The sequence below is a fragment of the Strigops habroptila genome, chromosome 8 (assembly GCF_004027225.2).
Source record: "Strigops habroptila isolate Jane chromosome 8, bStrHab1.2.pri, whole genome shotgun sequence".
Lineage (NCBI taxonomy): Eukaryota > Metazoa > Chordata > Aves > Psittaciformes > Psittacidae > Strigops > Strigops habroptila.
In genome coordinates this window covers 59,898,842-59,916,791 of record NC_044284.2, presented here as the reverse complement: position 1 = coordinate 59,916,791, position 17,950 = coordinate 59,898,842, and the positions used below count along the sequence as shown (strand labels likewise).

At 42.9% G+C, this 17,950-nt stretch overlaps 1 protein-coding gene across 1 annotated transcript in view; it reads right to left on the bottom strand.

Annotated features, from left to right (window-relative positions):
• Nucleotides 1–17,950, bottom strand: part of NFIA (nuclear factor I A) — a 256,674-nt gene that overhangs the window by 87,212 nt on the left and 151,512 nt on the right. Inside the window, 1 exon segment of the mRNA XM_030494276.1 lies at nucleotides 5,721–5,809. Coding sequence (XP_030350136.1) covers nucleotides 5,721–5,809 — 89 coding nt within the window.

Here is a 17,950-nt window from a genome sequence, read left to right as displayed (position 1 = left end):
AAACTTTTTCCTGTGTTGTGACTCCATAAACAAAGGGAAACACACTGTGCTACTGCCGCCGCCGAGGGGAAAGGGGAGCTGGGTGTTGGGCTCTTTTTTTTGCAAGGCTTTTGTTTCCTACACACTGTATCATTAGATTCAAAGGGGTTGTGGCGAATACAACAGATATGAAATGTGTGATGTTCATTTTAAAATTACAAGTACAGCCTGCTATTGACCATCTAATTATGCTGAGTTCCATTTATAAACATAGCTAACCACTAAGTTTATAGAGACTTTTTGTGCTGCTTTAATAGGATATTGATCGAGAGCAAGGTTTGAGTGGACTGCCATTGAATTGTGTAATGGCATACAAAAGGCAAGGTCACGGCAACTGTTCACTCTATGCCTGCAGTCTATTTTTTATTATAATCTTTTTTTTTTTCTCTTCCTCTCATACCCAAGCCCACACAGTATGTTTTGGATTGCAGTGCTTTGCTAAGGAATATAGAGTATCTTTTTAAATGTTAATTTTCATGCTGCTGACTTTAACTACCTTCACTCCTGTAATGCTTAGTATAGCAGAAAACATACAGGCTGCTGTTTAGAGTGAGCTGTTTTATCACACCCTGGCTTCCACACACATGTTCTGCGTGGAAGATAGCCTCTTCTCCTCTCCTGGGCTACAAGAAGGCAGCAGCGTCCTCCCTGCCCCTTCCACCCCACACCTTGCCACAGGCACCCAGTACATTCTAGGGTTCACAGAGAAGCTGTGGCTGCCCCATCCCTGGCAGTGTTCAAGGCCAGGTTGGACACAGGGGCTTGGAGCAACCTGCTCTAGTGGAAGGTGTCCCTGCCCGTGGCAGGGGGTTGGAGCTGGAGGAGCTTTAAGGTCCCTTCCAAACCAAACCAGTCTGGGATTCTATGATTCTATGACTTGCCCTGCAGTTTGTTTCGGCTCTGCCTGGCTACTGGATGAAGGGCAGGAGGAAGCTGTTTTTCCTCTGTTACATCCACACTCCATGCCTGGAGTAGCAGCAATTACTTTCATTTCTAGCACTTGTCCGCCTGCCTCATGGCAAGGAGAGCTTCAACCCCTGCCTCCCTTGCTAAAGTTGCCAGTAACCAAGTGTGGCACCCAGCAGCATTGGTGTTTCAGGATCCCAAGCTTTCCAGAAAGCCTTGGCCACAAAAGCACCTCTTACATGTGGAATTAGTGTAACTGTTTCAGGCATAACTAACTGGACCATTTCTGTGTTTATACAGGAGCAATAAGTAACTGCACGTATGCTTGTGTGCTTGTGGTTTCACTGGTTCATTAGAAGGATTGAACGTCACCCCACTTGCTCCGTGCACCTCCTTACTGCACACAGCTATCATCTTAAAACTCAAAGCGTGGCATTTCCAGTCCAGGGCGCAGTCAGAATTCCCTTGTTTATCAGCATGAGGAATGATGTAATTTTGACAAATAACACAGCACAAAACAAATATGTTTGATTTGGCTCTAGCGAACCTTCATAAATCCTAAATCTTTCTTCACATCCTGGGCAGTGAAGTTTATCTGGCTGCTTGAAGGACCTCCAAGGGAGGAGATCTTCCCAGCAGCTCTCTGCACCAAGAGCACATGGTGCAGACTCAAAGCCAAGAGGGGAACAGCCTTCCCCATGCCTCTCTCCCTGCCTCCAGCCTCTGCCAAGCGAACAGGACTGTATGTAGACTTGGTGGTGGCTTGGCACCAGGCACCCCTCTGCCGGCACCTTTTGCAGAGGGTACTTTTCAGTGCCCTGCAGATAGCTGCACACAGTGAGTGGAATATTTTCCTAACAAGGGGAGGGAGGGAGAAGGTTTTGCTTGGCCAACAGCTCGCTCTGAGTTCGCAAAATCTGTCTGTCTCCAATGCTTCGGCTTCTGAGCCTTTTGTTGTCAGCCCAAACCTCTCTAGAGATGGAAGAACGAAGTGTCTGCTATCTGAGACAAGGACATGTAATGACAGGACAAGGAGGAATTTCTTTAAACTGAAAGAGGGGAGATTTAGATTAGACCTTAGGCAGAAGTTCTTCCCTGTGAGGTGCTGAGGCGCTGGCACAGGGTGCCCGAGAAGCTGTGGCTGCCCCATCCCTGGCAGTGTTCAAGGCCAGGTTGGACACAGGGGCTTGGAGCAACCTGCTCTAGTGGAAGGTGTCCCTGCCCGTGGCAGCGGGTTGGAACTGGATGAGCTTTAAGGTCCCTTCCAACACAAACCAGCCTGGGATTCTCTGAAGAGGTCCCCCCAGTACCTGGGGTGACAGACAACACTTAGAAAGGAGCTCACACCCTTCACTTGCTAATGTAGAACTGACAGCACGGTCTGCCACATCCACATCAGATGGCATCTGCTTTTAAGATGAAATTTATACTTTCTCTATTTTACTAGGCTCTGCAAGATTCAGTAGCTGGGTAGCATTTCGAAAGTAAATCTGCATCTGCAGGACTGAAGAAAACAAGTTTCTATTACCAAAGCAGTCTAGACTTGTTCAATAGCTCACAGAAACTGTGATGATCAGCACTGATGTGTAAGATAGATAATGGTAACAACTGACCTTTCGCTTGATTAATTCATTCCCCAAATTTGCATGATAGAGACAACTGCCTATTACTTGAGCCTCCTTGTCATGTGGACCTCTGGGAACTTTACTAAAGAAACATGGCACGTAATTGCTACCAACAATATTTCATAAGAATAATTTCAGGTATCAGCAGCCACAGACCAGTTAAAACTGTGGGAAATCACTTGTTTCTATCATTTACTTGAAGATGTCCCTGCTCATTGCAGGGGGTTGGACTAGATGAGCTTTGAAGGTCCCTTCCAACCCAAAGTATTCTGTGATTCTATGATCACATTGTCGAAAGCAAGCATGGAAAGAAAAATGACAGTGGGCATACACAAAGATGACCTCTTTGTAAAACAAACACAGAGCACACTCAGGAAGAAAGCAGAGATTAAATGTGAGGGCCCACTGTGGGCAGGCAGGCTTGTTCTTTCCCTAGCCATGGTGGCTTTGGAAGGAGCAATGAGTTTTTGGGAAGTAAAACCAAGAAAATGGACTTAGGACATTTGATTATTTAAGCTACAGGCTGTTAATAGCTGCTGGTGAGTCTGGATGATGGTTGCTCATAAGCTGAGCACCCCAATATGAAACTAACCCACAGACTAGTCTCAAATCAAGACACAGGAATATGTAGACAACCCAACAAGGGTTATATTGAAAAGCACACTCTTTAGAAGACCTTGCCTGCCAATTCAAGTAAATATGCAGCAACTACATTGTTGCTCTGTTATGTTAAATAATTCCTTGAATATGAGTAGGCGAATTCATACTGCCTTTGCTGGGAATTTGTTGCTAGACTCTCCACTAAACATATCCTACAGGGTAGCCACGGCATGTCAGGCTGTGGGCTTCTCAGGCCTCATAAAGTAAACAGGGTTACAGCTGGTCAGTACATGTCTGGGGCATCTCCAAGGAAAATCCAGGGTGCTATCAAAAGCAGTGTAGCTAAATCAGTTGCTGGCACTCTTCCCTCTGAGTCAGTTCTGAAGTGATATCCCGATATGCTTTGGGGACACTATTTTTGGTAGAGGTGCTGGCTTGTAGACAGGATATAAAACTGAGGTCTTGACCTCCCAGGATATTAAAGAGCCCGTGTGAAAAACAGTGCAAAACCCCTGTGTCTGGAACAGATTAAAGCTGAATCTTTTTATTTTGCCCACCAACATCTTCTTTCTTATTTATGATAAAGGTTCCTGTCCTGCTCCTCCTATGTGCAGGTGTCCATCCTTGGAGGTGGTGCACTTCAATGGCAAGCACAGGGAACATCTCAGACACAGTTCATGGTCTGCAAAACATGCTGAGTGCTAGGATTTGTGATACATAATATTTTAGTTTAGTTACAATAAAGTATTGTGGAAAATTAATAAGCATGAAACATGATGCTCGCGAGGTCAAAGCCAGACTCTGAGGGAGGCTGGGGCTGGGGCTGGCTGTGAAGGCACTTTTTGAGCAGCCTGTCCTGTGCACACATGAAGCACGGCTGACAGAGTCCAGAGGCAGTTCTGTTTGTAGGGCTCCTACAGTGAAGATAAGATTGTGGTGAAGATGGGATGGCCTTGCAGAGGGGAGGGTGAATCCTTTGGGCTTCAAAAGCTCTACACTGAAATAAAGTGACATAACACGGAGGACGTTCGAAGACGGACAGTAACTTGGTTTTGTCCACCACGGCTGCAGGTACCAGCAAGTGGGTGCCCACAGTGCAAGGAGTTAGATGTCAAAGTCCTTATTTAAGCACTGCAGTAAGTGAACTGATTTGCAAATGTGCTGAGCACTCAGCACCTCCTCTTGACTTCTAAGTCCTCTTAACTTTGTCCTTCTCACAAAATTCCCACCAGTTGTCAGGGAAGAAAACTCAGGAGAAATGTCTGCCACAAACTTTCTCTCTCTCTCTGTCTCTCTCTCCCCCCAGTGCACATAACTCTGACATTCGTGTATCTCCCACTTGCCATGCTTTCCTAGTTTTGAATATGAAGCCAATTCACTGGCTAGTGCAAGTCTTTCCAGAAGAGGAAATAAATCAGGAAAATCCTTACAGAAACTCTGTGTTCTGACTCAAAACCACAGCTTCTCTGCTAGGTTTGTGCCAGCTAGATTCCAGCCCCAGAAAGCCTAAAACTACATCCTCAGAGCCAGTACACAAACAAATATTCCTGCTATCTAGGAGGAGAATCATTTTTACCACTGTCTGTGCTAAACAGATTAGTTACAAACTGAGCTTTTAAAGGGGCACGTAGCTGAGTGGTTCACCTGGAGCGGTGGTAAATGGTGACACTGTGATGTTACTGCATAGCTCTACACTAGGTGCAGAAAAGACCCCCAAAGGACCAGTTAGTACCTATGGCCCTGGTTTACTCTCTCCTTGGACTATCTAGATTATGTCATAGCAAAATACAATCAATGCACCTTTGATCAATGGAACAGGGTGGTGACAGGTACTCTTAATTCACTGCTGTTAGTGAGTATTGACAAGCCTGTAATGATCATGCTGCAATGTGTCATTCATGTTGGGGGCATTAGCATTCTTTAAAGGTCAAAAAACAAATCCTTCTAGAAGACAGAATTCCATAAAATTAATGGAAAATGCAGGCCTTGCAAAGTCAAGATGTATGCCTCTGCACAACTGAGATTATCAGAGTTGGTTCCGATGTTGGCATTATGGACGAGTTCATCAATTTGCAGGTGTACAAACACATGTACTCAGGGCACAGATGAACACCACGTGCAAAAGCAGCATAAGAAAATTGCCAGGCTTATGTGCACGGATCATGTAATTTCTAGAGGTCGGGTTAAAATAGCTCTACCAAAATGCAAGTCCTTGGGTCCTGCAAGGGATCTGGCAGCTAAATGTGGGCATTTATCTGCACTCTGATACCGAGTCTGCCCATTTTCAGCTGGGTGCCACAGGAACTTATCAACTTGCACATGCAAGTTTGCAGAATTATTCTATTTTATTATTATTATTAATTTAATTTTAAAAATTATTCTATTATATTTTCCCACATTAAAAGATGTGGCACATAAACACTATCCACCAGCAAGAACCAAGGAGAAGAGACTCTCAATATTCAAGATGCTCTTCTTGAATTGAGGAAGGGGCACAATAAGAATCAAAGACAAAAAACTGGGATTGCAGAAACCACATAAACCAACTACAAAATGATACTTACTTTGTGAGACTCTTACTAGCTCAGTCACACTGAAAACACCTGATGTGACAAAACTGTCCTGGAAGCCCAAATGTCCTACAAAACAAACAGAGGGAGAGAACCGCGATTAGCTTTAAGCATTTAATGACAGTATTCTCAAATACTTTACTTTCATTTAGACTTAAAATGTGACATCTAATTTCCCACTTAGCAGTAATTATTGTTTATGTAGGTGGGTAACTAGTCATACAGCTATGTAGGCTGCTTTGTGGTTTCTATCTGGAGGTTAGGAAAGCTAACATGACACATCAGCAGGGAGATTTTTACATGTTAAAGCATCTCAACAGGAAATTTGAAACAAAAGAGGACTCTTTTAATAAACAGTTACCTTGGATGACCCCTAATGACTTCACAATTGAAATGAAAATACTGTACCTAGGAAACAGACAGGACAGCTAAGTTCCATAATCGTTTTAAACGTTATTCTCTAAAGAAACATCTGATCAGGATTATCTACCCTTTCATTCAAACAAAATAAGATTTAAAGATGTACTCTTCATTTTTCTAAGGTTGCACTAGGGAAATCTTGATATAGCAGCTGGTTAAAAAAACCCAACAAATCGATGCCTTTCCCACAAACAAAAAATATTCTAACATCTAAAACTAGCTTCGGAAAAGAAAAATCAACCTCTGCATATGAAAAGTATTAACTTTGAGCTTTGGACTGCCTTTTGGAACCAGGGCATACGCTTCCACACTCGCCTCCCTTGTGCAAGGAGTGCCTCTACACTCGGTATCAAAATGTTACTACACTTCACATAACAGTATTTCCCTACCAGCAAGTGTTCATTGAATTTTCATGGGTATGATCTATTACAAAAGGAGCAGCTTTGGGGCTGCAACCCAAGGTAAGCATGTGGAATGGGCCACAGCAGTTCACGCGGGACATAGCTGGGCTTCCATTAGAGGTGTGCAGCTAGTGGGCCAGGCTGACCTCCTGCTTTTGAAATCAGGGTCAAAGGAGAAATCTCAGGATAAAGAGATTACGGAAAGAACCCTAAAGTCCTACTTGTCCACGGGATAAGTGGCATACCTTTTTAGGTTGTCCTACTTAGAGTCACTGATTCCGGCGCACGCACACATATATTATTGAATATTTTGCAGGGCACCATCTGCTCCGTTGTGAATTGTTTGTCAGATTCAGCACGACTTCCCAATGTTTGGTATATTCTACAACACCCCACACTCATCCCAGCAATACCCGTGCACCTTCTTCTAATGACCAGAGCAATAGGACTAACGCAAGCTGTACATTTGTTCTCCTGCCTTTCTTTTGGGGTTTTTTAAATAAACCCCAACATATCCCATTGCTGTTTCTACCTGCAGAATGGGAAGTAAAAGCAATACATCTTGTATTCCTTTTACTAGAAACATGCCATGTCAGGGAGTATGTCATGGAAAGGTTTGGGAGAGATCTGGAAGGAGGTCAGCCGTTCATCTCCAGCCAAGATCTCAGCGAATTCTGCTCCCACACAGAAGAACTTCCCTGCTTCTGTGAGGATCCTCCGGTGCCAGATGAACGCAGTCGCTAAGCTAACAGACTCGAGACAAGTTTCTACATCAGGCATGTTTTTATACTTCAGCAATAATGATGAGTTTTCAAACTGTGTATATGTATATCTTTGGGCATCCTTGTGTATGTGTGTATACATATGTATTATGTACACAAACATATAAATATACACAAATCTGTCATGCTCCAGCTGTAGATAAATGTACTATAAAATATTGAAATTGATGCTGAAATTCAACACAAACAAATTTCCTCAATCTGCAAACAAGGTTTTTATTTACATCAAGAGAATAAATTTTTCTCTACTTCAAATGAAAAAATGTTCTTATGAGCCTTTATTTTTCCTTATTTTCAACTTTGAAATAGCTCTCAGATAATTGGAAGTGCTTTTGCCTGATGGGCTTTGTATTTTACCATAATAAAGGTGATGACTACATCATTCTGCTTTTTAGAGTCGGTTGCTGGCCATACACAATGTTTGTTCATTGACAATTTCCTGAGTATTTTTAATATGAAGATCTACTTTTCATATGCTGCAGCAGACCTGCCTATTGAATTAAATGATCTGTGAATTAAAAATAATTCTCTTAGGTCTTCACTGAAACCACTCATGTGCCTAAAATTAAGCATATGCTTAAGTGCCTCGCTGGATCAGGGCCAGGACGCTTACTACTCCGCAGAGCCCTTCGGAGGGAAGCCAGTCTATGCTATGTAGCTTCTCACACTGTGCTCATCATGGCAGTATCTGAGCAACTTCCAGAAGTGCATTCAGCAGTGCTATGAACATCTGTCACGTGTGGTTTTCTCACAGAGCACCGTACTGGCTCTGCTCCTATGTCCACTTACACCTGCATTACTCAGGCAGGTTCCTACCGCACTAAGAGTGAAGGTGAAATTCAAATATGGAAGTGAAAAACAAATCACAGCTACAGTAGGACATTGGGCTGATTTTGTAAAGGAAAGTCTACAGCCCTTTGTAATCACAGAATCATAGAATCAACTGGGTTGGAAAAGACCTTTAAGAGCATCAAGTCCAAGCATTCCCCAGCACTGCCAAGTCCACCACTAAACCACGTCACTAAGAGCCTCATCTACATGGTGTGACAACACTTCCAGGGATGGTGATTCCACCAGTGCCTTTGACAGCCTGTTCCAATGCCTGGCTATTGTTTAGGTGAAGAAATTGTTCCTAATATCCAATCTAAACCTCCCCTGGCGCAGCTTCAGGCCATTTCCTCTTGTCCTATCACTTGTTATTTGGGAGAAGAGACTAACCCCCACCTCACTACAACCTCGTTTCAGGTAGTTGTAGAGAGTGACAATCATCCAATAAACCATGACTGTCACACACCTGATTGCGCTACTTTATCCTTGCAAACACAGGTAAAACCAGAAATGAAAGTGCTGTAGAATGGTTTTAAATACATTTTATCTCTCAGGGTCCCACAGGGTATGAGAAGAGTTGAATAAGTTAGCCTGAGCCTGCTAACTTCATTATTCTTATTTTGCTGGGTATACTTGAAATGTCTACCTCCTTCTGCAGGAACATTTCTATGCGTGTACATGTAATAGTAATCATTAAACAACAGCACGCAACAAGTGATTAGATTTTCATCCTTCAATACTGAAAGTAAACATTTCACAAATGAAAGGTGAGTTTCACAACTCTCCCAATTTGTTATTTACTTATAAACATTAGGAAATCGGGGGCTCGTCTTGCCAATCATTAATAATATCTTGATATCCATCAAAGCAATGCCCTTGGCTTAGGGTTGCATCTTGAACTCATTTCGATGCACAGTTGGTCTGTGAATTTCCAGTTCTGGAGAACTCCATGAAAGTTTAAAGGTTTGCCTGGATGGTACAGACTGCACAACCCTAAGACTAGCTTTTGCTGAACTGTGATAACAGTGCCACAAGAAAATGAGAGAAAAATGACAAAGAAGCTGGGCATGTAAAAGAAGAATGGCTGGGAAATAGTGGGATTGACAAAATATGTGAAGTAAACATTTTATGCCTATTAACAGGGGTCAAAAGGCAAAAATATATCAATTTGGCTGTTCCACTTAACTCTGATTGAGAAAAAAATCGGTAAATACAAGAAATTACACATGCGGATGTTAGCACTAACAAGCTCCTTTACTGAAAAGGTGGTTAAAAGCTTGCAAGATTTACTTTCAGGTGGCACTTTGCTGAAATCCCTGCTCTGTGCTACTTCTGCTATATATCCCAAAGACAGGACACTGGAATTGCTGTCTGTGATAGGGTTATCTCCACTGCTCTGAGTGTAGTAGTAAAGCAGGTGTTCAAAATGAGGATGAGAGAATTTTTACCCACTTGATAAAAACTAAGAGAGCTCATTCACTGAATTCTGGGTATAAATTAAGTCACCTGCCAGCCAAGGCAGGCCCTGACTCAGCAAAGCAGCTAGCTACAGCATGTGCTTAATTTTAATCACATGCTTGACTAAAGCACATGCTTATTTGCCCCGCTGGATAAAGATAGGCTGACAAAGTTAAGCAGGCATTTAAATGTATTGTTGAACCATTCCTTCAACCTATGTCGAGGTGCAGCTAGGAGTTAGCTCAGCATGCAAGACCTCACTTTGGCTCATCAGGATGATCGTTTTTCCCCCAAAGGGGAAAACCCCAGGCTAATAAGACCAAATTGAATAAAGCAGATCAAGATACTACTAAATCATATGTCATTGCCCAATCACACATTCAGTGCAGTGTACAAACGCGATGCAACACTATCGTAACAAGTACCACATGAATAACATCTTTCCGTAACTTGATGACTGCTGTAACTGGGAAGAAAATTCATCATGCAATTTCCATATTCTTTTAGATCCCAGTAAAGAAGCCAGCAGAAAAGGCTTGAATTGCAGGAGCCTAATTCTTATCTCAAAGAAGTTTTAAACAAGTCTTTCTACACTGATCAAATAGAGTTTCACCTCATTTTCTCCTAATTTACACTGGCAGAGGAGAAATCAGGATTAGGACTTGTTGTCTAATGCTATTTGTTTTGAATTATTAAGCAAACATTCCTATTTCAATGAGTAAACGTGTACAAAGGCAACTAACCTTCGTCCTAAAATCTAGTTTACAGGGAGAGCATTGTCTGCTTTCCCAATTAATGCAGTAAAAAGGAGACTCAGACGTTGAGCCACCAATCAAGAGCTTGTGTTGTAGCTTGAGAAAATCATGACTGATGCAATTACTTTTATGTAGAAAGTCTGAATATGGTCTATAGGTTAAAGTTCATGGGGTTATTGTTGCTTAATTGAATATCAGAAGATGTTTTCAAGGTGCTCAAGGTATTATTGTTATTTAATTAGCAGGCTTCCTTGTGTAAGCCAACAGTGTTATTTTTATTATAAAATAGTTAGATTGCACCATAAATATACAAGGTATTTTCTAAACTGAGATACAGCTGGTTTCCTGAAATCCAAGCTTAAATAAAACCAGGAAAGAGTTACTCCTTTGAAGATGAAAAAGCCCAAATCAAGTTATTTCTCTTCCACTACTGAGTGAGAGTGTATTAAGCTTTGGAGAACAGCTTTTTGGGAGACTTTGATTCCTTTTCAGTGTTTTGAAATTACACAAGTCCCTCAAACCAGCACTGCAGTCATTTCTAAAGCCTTTTTCATGTTCAGCATCCCACTATACATAGCCATCTTAAACCCTTAAAATAGTTATCATCAATTAGGGTCTCAAGCCTATTATCTTAACCAAATGCCTGCTTAAAAGAAAAGCCCTCTCTGCTCAAAGTGCAACTTCATTCCTTTTGGGTTTATCCTCTATCTAGATAATCCCATGTTTCACAAACAACGTGGAGCAATAATATTGATTAGAAAATTAATGTCTGTATCACACAGCACATGCAGGCCTTGAGAGAGGGGATGTTATCAGAGGGAACCCGAATCACCCCGAGGACTCCCGAAAGATTAGGATTCCACGGCTGCACCGGCTGAGGAGGATGGGAGAGACAGAGTTAGTCCTAATCTGTGCTCTCCAGCAAAAAAGAAAGGATAGAATAAGCGTGCTTCAGTCAAGACCTTCATAACATTTACACTCTGCTTAATTGGAAGGTGACTGTATTTAAATTTGGGAATGATAAACCTTTAATGGTAAATTAGACCACATTTTTTAATCCACGGACTTTTTATAGAAGAGTTAAGCAAGACATTATACATTAAAGGTGATACAGAAACCTCCCTTGTTCCCTGACAAATGCTCCCACTTCTATTTCAGTTTGTTATTTCCAATTTAATTTTAATGCCACGGCAATAGCTCACCTTGGACAAATTACACATTTGCTTATGAAATAACTGCTGGGCCACATGTCACATAGGCCGTTATTCTCTCTACTCGCCTACCTGCTTTTGGCTGCGGTTTTAAGAAGCACCAGAACTTTCTTTGTGGCCCATAGCAGGATGGATTAGACCGTCCAGGGCATGTCGTGTTAGTACAATAGAGGAACACTTTTAAGACTTTAAAGTCATGTAATACAATTCTAGGCTGGATCTTTCTTGTTAAAAAAAGTAGAATGGGAGTGATTGAAAGAGAAAAGGGCCAATATTTGACAACAGAAATCAGCATAACCTCCTAACAGTGGCAGTCATGGATGACTGCCCTTTGACCCAGGGAGATTATGTGGGATTTCAATGACAACAGCTGGAAGTGAGCATGTGAGAATAGAGAACACAGATCTGAGGCCTCCTACAAAAGACTGCACAATCCCTGCCCAGATCTGAGTGTTGATTAGAAATTGTTTCCTGGTCCTGGCTTAATAGAGTGTGATAATGAAAGTTTTGTTAACCCTTCACAATATGCAAAACCATCGGTAAATGATTTGCCTTTTTGGTTTTTAGCTGAAAAGTCTGTTCCCAGCAGACTGTGAAACTGTGAAGCGCTGCTTGTTTTAACGAGTGCACTTCTGATACCAGTGCTCAAGTCCAGGTCTTTTCCATACGGTTTGTATACCTCTGGTGACCATTGGGAACCAACATCTGAAGGTGCTGGGAGGTGGCTCGGAGAAAGGATTCTCACGCCTTCACTAGGGAATCCACCCTACCTGCCTCAACGGGCGTTCTCCAAAGGTGAATCAGAACATGTGTAACGTCTCACTGCACCCTGCCTTTCATACTCTGGGCATTTTAGAATCTCTACTAATAACAATACTTAATTATTATTTCAGTATGTGTCATATTGAGCTCCACATTCTTGGGTGCATATTAATAAATGTGGACCAGAGAAAACGCGGCATCAGGCTGGCTGTGCCACCAAAGGATCTACAGCAGCTTCAGCTCTTAGGATATTCATCTCATTTTGTATTTAAATGCACAGATAGTGAAATTAACAGCAACTTATTACCGATAACGAACTGATCATAGGTTGGAATCAATCATGTCAGGATTTGTCCAAGAGCGCACATAGATAGTTCCTTTCTCTTGAAGACAAAGGTCTTCTTGAAACACTTAAAGCCCTGCAAGTTCATGGTAAGGGCCTTGTGCAACAGAAACCATTCCAAGATCTAAGATGTCTGGTGTGGTTTTTCATTTCTGATGACTCCTAACATTGCAGAGTACTTTTCAGTGCTCGTGTGGGTGAGAAATCAGTCAAAGACAGTTTTTGATATAATGATAAAAATTTAGAATCTCCTTCTCTACCATAAACCCAATTTGATAAATAAACTGCATTAATACCGATAGGGGCCCATAGCTTGAAAAACAACAGATGTCTTAAATTAGCATATTTCTGTTTCAGGTCCTCAATCCAAACAGCAAATATTAAAGAAAAGAAGAAAAAATCATTATAAATGGTCATACTCATTTGGCAGCTTATAAAATAATGTGCCTCCTGAAAAGCCTTTCGAAGTAAATGAGATGAAATCTACCCTGGGATAATCATTCTGGAATATTTATGGCATCCAACAATAAAAAGAGTAATAAAAAGAAAAGCCTGCCTCCCTGAAAATAATAATACGAAGGAGTTATTTATCTTCATATTTTCCTATCAACCCTGGTTACAAGAGCAATGACAGCTGTGATCTCCAAGGTCTGCCGTGATATTGCCAGTTTGGCTTCGCAGTTCAAAGCATGACTCAGTGTCCAAATGAGCCCAGAGAAACCACCCGGTTTCCCTGCTATTCCTGGGAATGCTGATGGTATGTGCTGCTGCAGGGTGCTCCCCAGGCTGCCAGCAACGGGCACCATCCCCTCCACCCTCTTCCCCTTGCAAGAGAATGGAGGGGGAGATAGGAGAAGGTGGGTCCCGCCGTCCCTGTGCCTTACCCCCTGCAAGGCCTTTGTAAAGTGCAACCCTAATGGCACAAGCTAGGCATTGCATTAACCTCAGGACCCCCCAGCGAGCTGAAAAACCTCCTAAGGAGAATAATGTAAGGATAATTTCTTTCCAGCTGGTCATCTTTTGATGTCAGCATCGTATTTTCTGGTACAGCCTGAAAACATCGATTTCTACGACTCGTTCATCTGGGACCGATCGCACACGCTCCATCAACCGTCTTTACTTCTCTTGTACCTCATCAAGCATCAACTGAAATTTGCCTCCTGAATTCTGACCACTCTCTTCTAGGAAGCTGCTGGCACAAGTAAGGCCTGGTGGGAGCCGACGCTGGGGCTGCATGCCATAAGCACGACATGGAGCCACGTTCTGGTCTTCACGCTGATGGAGCGTGCCTCATACATGCAGAGTTTACTTGGGTTTACACTAGTTCAAATTAGGATTTAGCTACAGCATTAGTGCCATCAATATTATTGTGTGAAGAACATCCATGTGGAAATAAATGTAAGGATATTTAAAAACTGGTGTGGAATACTTCGGCATTCAGACTAATCACGGGCTGAAATAAGCACATTTGTTTCAAATCCTGTTTATAGCACTGCAGCCCCTCCCTCCTTTAAATCTTCCTCTTAACCATAGTGATGTTTATTGAATACCTGTCATTTCTCCAGCAGCATGTGCCAACAGCGGCTCACCAGTGCCAGGCTGCATGAAAACCCTTCTGTCTCCTATTCTCCAAGGGGCTCCCTTATATCAACTACTCACCATACCCAATACACTGAAACCCATAAATTTGCAGATACTGCAGTCAAAATTCTTAACAGGGAAGTGCACCCATTTTGCCCAGTGTAGCATACTGAAATATCACATGGTGAGAAGCATTTCTCACCATGTGTAAACTGTCAATTTGATTTGAAATTAAAATTTTTGATTAACATGAGCATTTCTGAGCCTCCCGCTGGCAGCAGCCCTATTGCTGAAAAGTGACATGATTTGTGACACACATGCTGTACAGAAGCCCCATGCCAGCAATTGTTAAACCCATTTTCATTCTGCTTTAATACGGTATGACACTCAGGAAAATAATTTTAATATTTAGGAGAAAGAGGGTAAAGGCTTAAGGACTGAAGCCCTTTATGGGTGTAAAGGAGGATTAGAGCAGCGCGAAGAAACGGCGCGGAGGTCTCCCCGTCTCACAAGTCATGTCTCTTTTCAGCAATAGGGACCATCTGCAGGAGGCTAAGAAAGGTCCATGGTGAAGCACAAAGCCTTCTTTTAAAGCCAGTTGATATTTCAAACACAGCATGAGGTGCTTTCCACCTATGAATGCCGAGATGCTTGTGCACGGGGAAATGCTTGCAACTTCAGTAATTAAACCCCCTCGTGCGGGAGGTAGGATTTTCTGGTTTCCACAGCGGTCTGTTCTTTTTCCATGTTTATCATTTCCCCAAAGGTATCAGCGCTCACTGGAGACACTCACATTTATACGGTGAATTACTGATGAAAGAGGGAAGTTTTGTGACTGTTAAAGACTTGTAAGCCCAGGAATCTACCTCTTCATCGGGGTGGTAGGAAGATAAACAGCTACCAAGTGAACACAGGAGACGGGACGCTTTTGTGGCGACAGATTTTCAGGCTGTGATACGCATGCAGAAGACAAAAGTTCAGTGGGGATTTTTACACACGTAAGCCTGTGTCACTGCTGCAAGCTGCTGACTCAACTGTGTCACCTGCGTGTTTCTCAGAGTGGATCATTTTTTTTCCAGTAACATCATGTTCTGAGGAAGTTTATCATGAAACAAGTATCACGAACAGTCATTCTGAGCAGCAGAACAGCTTTGATAAGTGTCGACACGCATCTGACTTTCCTTTGAGCTCCTAACACTATTCATCACATTAAAACATTCAGCTCTGCTGGACTCTCTGTCCCTAGTAAACACAGAGCGACCTCTAATTGCCATAATACAGCAAGTTAAATAAAATGTAGTATTTTAAAAACAATTTTTAGATGGTGAAATGAAATAGCAGGATGATTCAGATGCCCTGGAAGGATTCAGTCCCAAACATAAAGCCGTGGGCTCGTTTATGTTAATAACAGTGCTGGAGAATTCAATCTACATGAAAAACAGGGTCCTCAATAAAGCCATGATATATAGTTATTAGAAGGTCTGCAGGTTCTTTTAAATAAGTCTTAAGTTTAAATAAGCGTTGTGTGTAAATATCTAGTTTTAATTAGTATATTGCCAAGGAATTATACAACTCGATTCAGCGATGCTGTAATTATTTTAGGATCTATAAAACCCTCCCTCGGCTGGTGGTAGCTCCAAGTGTAGCCTCCAAGGTTACTCTGCAGACAGCTTAGGGCTGAACTGGTGGAGCCTCAAGCCTGTGGACATGGAATTTGGGGACTATGAAAAGGGGTGTCGGGTTTGTTTTTTTTAATTAGCATGTTAGTTTATGGTTATAGGAATAATCCAGGTATTCAGAGCATGTGGCAGAATTCTCTAGAAAAGCCCAGCATCCAGGAGGAGCTGGTGGGGCCAGGGTCAGGCGAGGATGGGCAGCTTTCCTGCCCACTTTGCTGGGTGATATGGACACAAACCCCGGTGACTTCATCAGCTGTTTCCTCTCATCCTCCCTTCCTGGCACTACTGTCCCTTCACACCAAGGCACTTTTAAAAGACTGTGGCTGGACACCACGATAATGGAAGCTGTAGAAATATCTGCTGAAGATTAGATAATATAAATGTGACGGGAAAATAAGGATGCTGGGCATGGAAGCCAAGTCACAAGGATCAGACAGCTCCACCTTTCCCCACGGGCTTTTCTCTCCCTTCACAGTTGCTTCTTACACCTCCTCTGCTGACACCACTGGTGAGCAAACTTTAATTCACAATAAACCCCATGCGAATCACATTACTCTGTTTACCTATTGTCCTTCCCATTGTACTGCTTGGAGTTTTCTCTCCAAAAGGCTGCTGATACAAAGTCTGTTCTTTATATAGAACAATAATCTCCTAACTTTTAGTCCCAAGTAGACTGACTTTCACAAAGTTTACATGTCAGTTATCCCTGTGGCTGGGGAGGGAAGAGACTGTCTGCTAAGTCAGGCCATGACAACACATGTACGCTCTGTCATTGACTGTCCACATCACAGCACTCGTGGAGTTCCGTTAGGGCCACCTTCAGAGATCCCTACATGGAAGATGGGGGGAACCTCATGAGCTTTTCTCCAGCAGGGTACCAAGGTATGTCTCTGGAATAAAGTTGGATATACTGGCGGCAGAGAAGATAGATAGAAAAGGATGGGTCTGGAAGCACACAGTAATGCTTGTCTATGGACATGTCAAGTTGCACAAGACCTAGAGAACAAAACTTGATGCTTATGGATGCAGATTAGGCCACTGTCGCCAAATACCATATGCCCAACAAGTCTGGGCTTACAACTCCTGTCCAGACAACAGAGTGACACCCAGTGTAGCATCACCCTCTCCAGAGAGGTGCTGCCTGCCAAGGGCTGGGAACTGAAGGGGTTGTCCTTGTTGCCTGCTAGCAGAGAACAAAAGCACTTTGTCTGAGCACTGAATCTCTGGGTGGCCACCAAGGTCTGCACCAACTTCACCTGAGTTACATAGGACACCTCCAGAGAAGAACTAGCAAAGGTACCAACGAGTGGCCACAAGGAACATGTCACCCCCTCATCTGCTTCTGACTGACTCCACTGGGAGCGTGAAGATGCACACACAAAGAACTGCACCCTCCTAGAAGCAACACTGTGTGACACAGGCTCTTCTGCCTGGCCTCTGCCTCTTGCAAGTGTTGAGGAGGAAGCCCCCCAGACTTATCAACTGACTTCCCAAGGACTGATGCACACGAGCTTAGGCAGGCAACTACACCTACAGGCAGCGGAGCAGAACCCAGAATGTATTAGTGGATCATTCCCCCAGCCACGTCCCAAACTAACAGCATAAATCCAGTGGGAAAAGACTGCTGGATGTGGAACATCTGCATGATGACTGAGGCTTTCTTTCTGTTTTATTCTAGGTTTGTGTTTTGCAGGGCAGGATGCCCTGTCTACATTCCTTTATGGACTAAGAATGGACATTTATTAACAAGTACTTGGGCTGACAGCCCAAAACTCTAGACTCCTGGCCTGGGACTGTACAACAGAGAGGGCCGGTGACCCCAGTTTGTGTTTACTGTACTTCTACAGACACATGTTGGTGTGATTGGGGCATTCACTTTCTCAGGTTCAGGCCAAGGTCAGGCCAGAACATGGACTGACTTTATTTTCTCTGTGTAATCTGCCCAAAGAGGGCCTCAGAGTTCACTAATTGTGAGTGTATTGTGAGGGAT